The 10532-nt window shown below is 51.7% G+C and overlaps 1 protein-coding gene and 1 long non-coding RNA gene across 2 annotated transcripts; one reads left to right on the forward strand and one right to left on the reverse strand.

Annotated features, from left to right (window-relative positions):
* Positions 1-736: 736 nt before the first annotated feature.
* Positions 737-5143, reverse strand: LOC141025348 (uncharacterized). The gene is made up of 2 exons (XR_012186827.1): positions 5028-5143; positions 737-1374 (listed from the first exon to the last, which is right to left on the reverse strand). It is a non-coding gene; the product is annotated as an uncharacterized lncRNA (long non-coding RNA).
* A 707-nt stretch (positions 5144-5850) lies between these two features.
* LOC109754619 (uncharacterized) lies at positions 5851-8461 on the forward strand. Its single transcript, XM_020313535.4, has 3 exons — positions 5851-6286; positions 7201-8151; positions 8254-8461. The coding sequence occupies exons 1-3, from the start codon at positions 6281-6283 to the stop codon at positions 8287-8289; spliced, it is 993 nt and encodes a 330-aa protein (XP_020169124.1). The 5' UTR covers positions 5851-6280; the 3' UTR covers positions 8290-8461.
* Positions 8462-10532: the final 2071 nt, after the last annotated feature.

The following is a 10532-nucleotide window of genomic DNA, read 5'->3' on the forward strand; positions in this document are numbered from 1 at the left end:
CAAATTTTTTGCCCCAAACTGGAGGCCTACCTTCTGTTGCTCTCTGGATAGCTACAGACTTGTGCAGCGCCTAGATAGGAGGCGCCACACTCTACAGTGCAGCGCCTTGCCGCTAGGCGTTGCACTGTAGAGTGTGGCGCCTCCGAGCTAGGCGCTGCACAAACACTTAGCGAAATTTTTGCCCCAAACTGGAGGCCTACCTTCTGTTGCTCTCTGGATAGCTACTGACTTGTGTAGCGCCTAGCTCGGAGGCGCCACACTCTACAGTGCAGCGCCTTGCCGCTAGGCGTTGCACTGTATAGTGTGGCGCCTCCGAGCTAGGCGTTGCACAAACACTTAGCGAAATTTTTGCCCCAAACTGAAGGCCTACCTTCTGTGGCTCTCTGGATAGCTACAGACTTCTGCAGCGCCTAGCCTGGAGGCGCCACACTCTACAGTGCAACGCCCAGCATCTGGGCGCTGCACTATACAGTGTGGCGCCTCCTGGCTAGGCGTCACACATCTCTGTAACTTGCCATATCTTCTGTTGCTCTCTGGATAGCTACAGACCTGTGCAGCGCCTAGCTTGGAGGCGCCAGACTGTAGATTGCAGCGCCCAGATGCTAGGCGTTGCACTTGGACTTAGTGAATTTTTTAGCATATGCAAACATAGTAAGTAGATGTGAAGTAGGATTGATACGTAGCAAGCAAACAACTGTGAAAAGAACATATGCACGAAGTACTTCACGACACATAGTAGTTCATAACACATAGTACTTCACGACACATAGTAGTTCTTACAACCAAATCGAGGAAGAGACATAGTAATTCACGACACATAGTAGTTCTTACAACCAAATCGAGGAGGAGACATAGTAGTTCACGGCACATAGTAGTTCACAACCAAATCGAGGAGGAGACATAGTAGTTCATGGCACATAGTAGTTCACAACTAAATCGAAGAGTATGACATAGCTCTATTGCGTAGAGCAAGGCCCCTTTCCCTTCTTCTTCTTCCTCTCTTCTTACTCTTCCTCCTCCCTTTTTCTTATGAGGTGAGCCTCCTTAACCACCCTCTCCATGAATATCTGATTGTCCCTCTCTTCTTTTTCAGCTGCAATTGCCCAAAGCTTCATGGTTCTTTTTTCAAAATCCTGTTGACGCTTCTTCTGTGCCTTCTCACATTTCCTCACCAACGCTTGCTCCCTAGCGCGCATCGCATTGACGCTCTCTGTTTTGCCTTCCTCTCCTTCTCAAGCTCCTCTTCCTTCTTCTTCTTTAGCTTGGTTGCATCCTCCTCTCTAAGCTTCTTCGCAGCCTTCTCCCACCATCCCGCAATCTCATCTTCGCCATCCTCCTTCATCGTTGGTTTGTTGGGTTGGGAAGCTGCCATACCTACAATGAGTGCAACATAATGGTTAGTAAGGACAATAAGAACAAATGGAAACACATATGAAAAAGAAGAACATATGGAAAAATAAGAACATATGATACATTATAGTTAGTAATGAACATACGGAAACGGTCCATCTAGGTATCCAAACATTCCTCTATAACGAACTTGCCCTTGTCCATCACCACGGCCAAGTCCACCACCAAGGCCAAGACCATCACCAAGGCCGAGACCATCACCACGGCCATTACCACCACGACGAGCTCTACCACCACCACGGCCTAGACCACCACCACGAGCTCTACCACCACCACGGCCTCTTGTAAGTCCTAGTTGCCGACCTCTTTGTTGCCTAGATCCTCTTTGGCTAACACTTGGTTGGCTTGGCACTTGTTGGCTAACACTTGGTTGCCTTGGCACTTGTTGGCTACCACTAGGTTGGCTACCACTTGGTTGGCTTGGCACTTGTTGGCTACCACTAGGTTGGCTACCACTTGGTTGGCTCCCTTGTGTAGCTCCTTGTTGGCTTGTGCTTGCATCATTTTTCTTGGACTTTTTCCTTGGTTTCGTACATTTTCTTTTGTTGTGGCCATGACCTTTGCACTCCCCACAATGGGAGCTCTCACGAGGCTCTTGGAATTGATCGTTGCCTGCTTCGCGGCGGCCACCATGGCCCCATCCATCCATGTCGCCTCTAAGACGCTTTGTCTTACGTCTGCCCCGTTTAACAACCTTCAACTCCGGATCCGGCCATAGTTGAACTCCATGATACTCCGGCCATTGTGATTGGTCAAAGTATGGGTGAAAGCAGGGAGCCCATGTTTTCTTGACCGTCATGATTGAGAACTCCGACTCCCTCACGGTGCGTGGGTGATTGATGTCCACATTCCTAACGCGACCGGCGGTATACAAGTGTGAGCATGGGAGATGAAGCAACAATGGCCTCCCGCAAGTGCAATCACATTGTGTTAACGACACCTTGAAAGCCCAACCTCCATGTTGCCGGCCATCGTTTGTGGTTCCTCCTGGCTCTTTCACTTCGTACTTCCACTCTTCGTTGTCATATAATATAGCTTCTTCTGAGTCCGCCTTCCGTGATTGAAATACCAACCATTCATCAACTTTGGGTGGGAACTTGTACTTGTACTTCCGTGGATTCTCACCCGCTATCTGTGCATCGGTTTCCATCGAGTACTTTACAAAGTACGCATTCATCTTGTCAAATGTGTATTGAACTATTGCCGTCACGGGTAATCCACGTGCACCTTTGAGCACCCTATTGAAGCATTCGGCCATATTGCTTGTCATTTGACCGTATCTCCGGCCATCTTCATCAAAAGCACGTGCCCACTTGTTCCGGTATTGAATGTGCCTATTGAGAAAGTCTTGACCCCCGGGATCAAGTTTTTTGTGTGCGAGCAATTTGTTGTACAAAGTGGCGAAGCGCTTATCGGAGAAAGCGAGACAACAATCTTGAAGATCATTGGCCAACTCCTTAAGGCCACATGCCCTATAGAAGTTCGAACAAAAGTGCCTCATGCACCATCGATGGTGCAACGGAGCATGCCCGGGAATGTCAATCTCCACCGCGTTAAGAATTCCTGGATGCCGATCCGATATGACACAAATTTCCCTTTGAGCGGGTAACACCTTCGTCCTCAAAAGATGCAGAAACCACTCCCAGTTGTCATTGTTTTCCACCTCAACCAAAGCAAATGCCAATGGCAACACCCGGTTATTGGCATCACTTGCTATCGCAACCAACAAGGTGCCCTTGTATTGTCCGGTCAAGAACGTGCCATCAATTGCGATGACCGGCCTACAATGTTCGAAAGCCCTCACACATTGCTCGAACGCCCAAAAAGCACGGCCAAATACTCCGACTTTCCTTCCTTCATGAACCGTTGTTTGGTGCCCATGAGGCTTGACCACATGAACACATGCCCGGGTTTGTCGCGGCCATGGCTAACAACAACCTAGGGATTCGGTTGTATGCTTCCTCCCATGTACCATACAACATCTTAAATGCGGCTTTCTTCGCCTTCCATGCCTTGCCATATTTCACCTTGTAATGAAAGATGGCTTTCACAAGATCAATGACATGTTGGACGCTCATTGTTGGAAGTGTGGATATTGAGTTGGAGAGCCTGTAAGCGATGAACTCGGACGTGAGTTGTTTGTGGTCTTAGGACACAATCTTGCCATCCACCCTTTTGCCTTGGCACAAGTGAGTTGGCACACAACTCACTACATGCCAAGTTGGACCTCCTTTCCATGGTCTTGCACGCACAATCCACGGACATATTTCATCTTCACATGCACATGCAACCGTGTAGCGCACATTGACGTTCGAGTTCACCACCTTGTGTGGACGATAATGCGTAACCGAGTAGTTGTCGAGCCACATATTCAATTCCAACAAGGTTTCGAACTTAGAACCTTCAGCAATCCGGTTCTTGTCGTCTACCAAATCATGGTGAGAGCTTGGCCTAACCCCAAGAGGTACACATTGGCCACCATCTACCACGGCTTCATCCGCGAGACTAACATCCTTGAACAATGTAGTCCGATGATCCCGACCAAATACCTTCTCGAAAGCTTCAGCCTCCTTCACCGTGAACCCCTCCGCATCAACTTGTTCATCGGGACCATCGTCATCCGAGTCCGATGCATATGCACGGGAAAAAGGGATGGAATGGTCCATTGTCTCTTGCAAATGATATTTGTCGAGATCACCCACATTGTTGTCATGGAGATCAACTTCATTGTCATCGTCCGCATACTCATCATTGTCCTCTTGCAAAGCTTCATCTTGGTTGTTTGTAAACGGGCTCAATGTTGGCCTCACTTCTTGGGTCAAAAGAGGTTCAACAATTTCATCTCGCTTCAAGGGTGGGGGGCTACTAGCAACCAAAGGGGAGGGGTTCCGGTTCAAGTCCAAATGCAAACTTGAATCAACCTTCTTCGTTGCAAATAACTCAAGAGCCTTGTCTAGTGATTCGGCCACCGTCTCCTTGTATGCAACCCAACGTTGCTCCGAGTTGACACGCATTGTCTTCCAACGGATGTGCATTCCAAAACCAACATTATGCCTTCCCTCCAACTCAATGATATCACTAGGGTCCATCCAATTCAAATCTTTCCTAACTTGTTGCAAGAGCTCCACATAGCTAGGACTACTATCAAGCACCATGTCAAGCTCATCCGGGTCCGGTTCTATATTGCCTTTCAAAAAGGCGTCTTTGTCCCCATGATGAACAAACACACATGTTCTTCCCATCCCTATAAGCATTCAAAGAACACAAGGTAACATTGCTTCCATGAGACTAATCCAAGGATAAACACGGAATACAAACCCTAATATATATATATCAAACAACAACCCTAACCCTAACCTTAACCCTAACCCTAACCATAACCATAGCCATAACCATAACCCTAGCCCTAAACCTAACTCTAGCACCAACATAAGAACACCCATAAGAATAACCCTAGCATACTAACAAAGCCTAATCATAGAAATTGGCAAACAAACATCTCACATCTCCATGCAAATCTCTAGATCCAAACAAAACTAGGGTTTCCCCAAACTAGCAACAAATGAGCAATGGGAGAACTTTACTTGGATCAAAACAAGGGGATCGGAGAATATTACATTGAGGGAGGGTTTGACTTCGAAATCCACGGACAAATTCTTCAAATTTGCAAGATTTGGGAGAGGATTTGAGAGGGGGAGAGAGTGGGAGAGGGGCCAAAGCTCGGGGAGAGAGTGGGAGAGTGTGTGGTGTGGGGGGGGGGGGGGTGGGGGAGGGGGCCAGCAAAGTGGCTGGATAAGTCATAGTGCAGCGCCTAGCCGCTAGGCGCTGCACATTACATGTGTGGCGCCCAGCGTCTAGGCGCTGCACATTCCATGTGTGGCGCCCAGCGTCTAGGCGCTGCACATTCCATGTGTGGCGCCTAGCTCGGAGGCGCTGCACTGCTGGGTGCAGGCCCAGGGGCTGCCACGGTGGACAGGTGTGCAACGCCGCCGCGCTAGGCGCTGCACAGTACGGTGTGGCGCCGGCGTGGCGGGCGCTACACAAAAAGGTCAGGGGAGTGAAATAGTTTCGCACCCAGTTCATTCTGTGAAATAATTTCGTCCCAAGGTTAAAATTGTCAAAGTTGCTGTTATCTACAGCTCATACTAAACAAAAGATAGAGAAGCCAGAACAGATTCGGTTGAAAACATAAGCCTGTCATACGATGTTGGTTGCCAACCTGGAAAAAAAAATCTCCGAGGAACAACTCAACAGAGACACAATTTTATACATACTAGTACAATAACAAAGTAAATGGCGTATGGCTAGATAATTGCAATTTGTTTTCCTGCCTTGACCAGGTCAACCCGGTTGAGGATGGATGATAATGGCAACTTGGCGAGAAGGATTCATTTAAGAAGCGGCCATGGCCGCAACAACCACCGTCCTCTCCCCTCCCCTGTGGTTAAGTTAGGTGGGAGATTAGGTTTTTAAGCTTTGAGCTGTTCCTTTGGCACCGTCCTCCTTGCTTTCCAGTGTCCCCCTCCATAAAATGCACAGCACATTCCAACTGCCACCTTGCTCCGCCGCGTTCCATCGCCACACAGCTGTGTGTGCTGTCCCGTGAACTCTTCTGTTCCGTTGTGCGCTTCCCTTTAATTAGGCCGCTGTCAGTTCCAGCAGGCTTCTGAAACTCCAATCATAAGAACCATCCTGCCCCTTCCATCGCTCCTGCCTGCCTCCCTTCGGGCTCCCTCTCTCCTCCTCGTTTCCTCTCGTCAATTGTGATCGAGAGGGGAGCGAGAGAGAGAAAAAGAGTGGGGAGGAGAAAGAAGCATCGCAAGAGGTTCTCTTTGATCAGTTCATCGCCGGGCATCATCATCATTTCTTAATGGCCGTGAGTATCTATCTATCTCACTACGTTTACATCTCCCCTTTTGTGGTTACCGATGCTTTACTGTCTACTCCTACTCAGTGCATGCATGTATGCATGTATGATTCCGACACTGTCATGGCCGCTTGATCGTGTATTTGTTTTGCTTTTATAATTTTGGCCCATGATTGCTGCGTTTGCATAATGGGTTGTGATCAATAGGGGAGTAGTATGTATGTACACGTACGGCCGTATGGAATTGACCATGGTTGGGCATGGAACGATGATGGATCATGGGGCGGTGCCGCCGTCCCCATGTGCGAGCGTCAAGTTGGCAACACATGGTTATTGTTAGGCAGCAGCAGACAAGGAGCTAGGGCTCACGGATCTGGGCATGATATGGAGGGCTGGGGCACATGGCATGCTCCGTCCTCAGATCCATCCAACATGATCGGTCTCATCCTCGAGCAGAAGGATTCTTCAGAATGGGGAAAAGGAGACCGAGCTTAGCTTTGCTTGGGATGGACGATTGATTGTTTAGAATTAGACGTCCAAGCCACTCCTCTCATGCCTACTATCCGGTGCATTTGGCACTGCCAGGTCTAGTTTGGTGTTCATTACCCGCTAGCTAGCTGTCCTTGGGTTTGACATACGGAGTATCTGTAATGTGACAGCTGACGACACGAGTTCCGACGATGCGTACGTTGGTTGGCCTTAGCTGGGAGCTTGCTGTCATACATAGGTGTCATACCTAATTTTTCCTCCTCATCTTTAAGCGCCGCCAATTACAACCTGGAACTTATTAAGGTTCGACCTGGTCTGAATTTTTAACCAACGAGGAAAGTAAATGAAAAATGAGGTCAAAATTAGATTAATTTGTATTTGTAAAATTATACTATCGTGTTATTAAGATTTTGGCGTGGTGCGTGTGCGTGCAGGGGAAAGGGCCGGTGGTTCCCAAGTTCGGGTCGTGGGACGCCGAGAACATCGGCTACACCGTCTTCTTCGAGAAGGTGCGCGAGAACAAGGCCGCGCCCGTGCCGGGCACGGCGGCGCCCCCGGCTGCGCCAGCGCCCAGGGGGCACGACGACCAAGAGTTCGACCCCTACGAGTACTACGAGAACCTCAGCCGGAACGTGCCCTCGCGCGCGCCCAGCTCGCACGGGCACCAGGCGCCGGCGCAGCACTACGACCACCTCGGCGGTAACGTGCCATCGCGCCCGCCAAGCTCGCACGGCCACGGCCACCCGTCACCGGCGCAGCACTACCCCGCGCAGCACGGCCACCCGTCACCGGCGCAGCACTACCCCGCGCAGCACGGCCACCCGTCACCGGCGCAGCACTACCCCGCGCAGCACGGCCACGGGGGCTACCACCGGCGGAACGGGAGCAACGGCAGCAGCGCCGCGTCCGAGGTCAGCAGCCGCGCCAGCAAGTTCTCGCCGCCCAGGCCGTACCAGCCGCGGTACGGCAACAGCGGCGGCAGCTACCACCAGCCGCAGCAGCAGCAGCAGGTCGCCGGCGCGTACGCCGCCCCGGTGCCGAGGCACCACCAGCAAGCGGCGCCGGCGCCGAGGGTCGCCGCGTCCCCGCCGCGGCAGGCCCCCCCGCCGGTGAACGAGCGGCGCCCGGGGCAGGGCGCACCGCAGGCCCGTGCCGCCAAGGCCCCGTCGGCCGTGCCCAAGTTCGGCGTGTGGGACGAGCAGAACGCGAACGCGGCGGCGCAGGGTTTCACGGTGCAGTTCGAGAAGGTGAAGCGGCACCGGGAGGTCGCCAAGGCCGCCGCGCCGGACGTGCCGCCGGTCGCGAAGCGGCAGCTCTCGCCGGATCGGGTGGTGCCCACGTGGGGCCACCCGCGGAGGAAGCCCAAGAAATCCTTCCTGTCCAAGGTACGTACGCGTGTATACAGTTTGACGCCGACGCTGCCACTACTACTTCCTGTTCACCGCATTTTTGACTCACTGTAAAATAAAATCTCTCGTTTTGTGCAGGTCTACGGGTGCCTGTTCCCAGTGGTCAGACAGTGACGGGGCGGCTGGTTGATAATATTAATCCGACCATAATGGCTGCTGCTTTTGATCTTATATATGTTTTTCTGGAAGGAACCCTGTAGTGTACACAGTATCTCACTTGTTCATTCGTTGTTCGTTATGAGTAATACATATACTCCTGGTATTAATAAATCATGGCAAGATAAAAGCACTTGGCGTATACGTATTTTATACGTGCCAAACTCTGTGTATCCAGTGTGTATCGGTGTATGCATTTGAGACTTCCAAATGCGTAGAACGTGCACGTGTTACTAGAACTAATGTAATCTGGTGCGTATGAGTGCGATAAAGGATGAACAAAAGGCTGTGGTTGTTCTTTGTTTGGAGCATTACACAAACCATAACAAGGCATCCATTTTATTGCCATTAGTTCTTTCATTGTTTGCTTAAGTGGTTTTGGTATAACAAATATCAGCTGAAGTGAGTTCTTTCATCGGATAAATATTTTTGAAAAGGGTATATTCATCCAAAATACTTGCTGAAATGAGTATCTTCATGTCCAAAGACTTGCTGAAATGTGTTCTTTTCGAGCAACTCCAACGCGCCGACCCATTTCGTCCGAGTGCGTCCGTTTGGGTCGGCGCGGACAGAAAAGTCGGCCCAACGCGCCGACCCAAACGGACGAGCGTCCGCTTGCCGACCCATTCCCGACCTAATTTTGGGCATCATTTGTGTCGGCGCGGACATGCGCGGCGCGCGCCTACTCCTCCTCCTATCCCGTCAATTGGTGGCAAAACGACCAACATTTCCCTCCAATTTCCCAAAACCTCCCGGCCGCTATACGGTCGCTCGCCATGGACGACGACCTCGATGTCGCCGCCGGCCTCGTCTCCCTCGCCTTGTCCGGCCTCACCCCACCCCCTCCGGCAAAGGCAAGCCCCGCGCCGCCCAAGAAGAAGAAGAAGCCGACGCCCGAGGAGCGGGCTGTGAAGTCGGCCAAGAGGAAGGGCCGGAGGCACGCCACAGACGCAAGGGACGAAGCAGCGGCCGTCGCCGCCCTCACCGTCGTCGCATAGTAGGAGGAAACCAACGCCCGAGTGGCGGCGACAACGAGGGAGGCCCTAATCTACCCAGGGGACGAAGCAACGGCAAGTCCTTCAACCTCTCCCATTGTTGGATGGTCATCAACGGGGATGAGAAGTTCAAGGCGCAATATGTCGCCCTCATGGCGCGTGGGAGGAAGAAAGCCGTTGAGGAGGTTGGGGAGGGCGAAAAGCCACGACCGCGGGGGAAGACCAACTCCAAGAAGGAAGACAAGCGGGATGCAGCGTCGATCGCCTTGCTTGCAACCGTGGAGGACATGATGAGTAAAAAGGACTCAAGGAAAGAGAAGCGCCGGAAAGACAAGGAAGAGCAAATGAATGCCTGCATGGAGATCCAAAGGAAGAGGCTCGAGATGGACACGGAGAAGCAAGCCAAGATGCTTGAGATGGAGGCGAAGATGTTGGGGAACGTAGTAATTTCAAAAAAAATTCCTACGCACACGCAAGATCATGGTGATGCATAGCAACGAGAGGGGAGAGTGTTGTCCACGTACCCTCGTAGACCGAAAGCGGAAGCGTTAGCACAACGCGGTTGATGTAGTCGTACGTCTTAATGATCCGACCGATCAAGTACCGAACGCACGACACCTCCGAGTTCAGCACACGTTCAGCCCGATGACATCCCTCGAACTCCGATCCAGCCGAGTGTTGAGGGAGAGTTTCGTCAGCACGACGGCGTGGTGACGATGATGATGTTCTACCGCCGCAGGGCTTCGCCTAAGCACCGCTACAGTCTTGTCGAGGTGGACTATGGTGGAGGGGGGCACCGCACACGGCTAAGAGATCAATGATCAATTGTTGTGTCTCCAAGGGGTGCCCCCTTCCCCGTATATAAAGAAGTGGAGGAGGGGGAGGGCCGGCCCTCTCTATGGCGCGCCCTAGGAGGAGTCCTACTCCCACCGGGAGTAGGATTCCCCCCTTCCAAGTAGTAGGAGTAGGAGTCAAGGAAAGGGGAGAGAGAAGAGAAGGAAGGAGGGGGCGCAGCCCGTCCCCCTAGTCTAATTCGGACTAGGCCTTGAGGGGCGCCCAGCCTCTCCTCTCTCTTTCCCCTAAAGCCCAATAAGGCCCATATACTCCCGGACGAATTCCCGTAACTCTCCGGTACTCCGAAAAATACCCGAATCATGCGGAACCTTTCCGATGTCCGAATATAGTCATCCAATATATCGATCTTTA

This window comes from Aegilops tauschii, chromosome 6, assembly GCF_002575655.3.
Source record: "Aegilops tauschii subsp. strangulata cultivar AL8/78 chromosome 6, Aet v6.0, whole genome shotgun sequence".
Classification (NCBI taxonomy): domain Eukaryota; kingdom Viridiplantae; phylum Streptophyta; class Magnoliopsida; order Poales; family Poaceae; genus Aegilops; species Aegilops tauschii.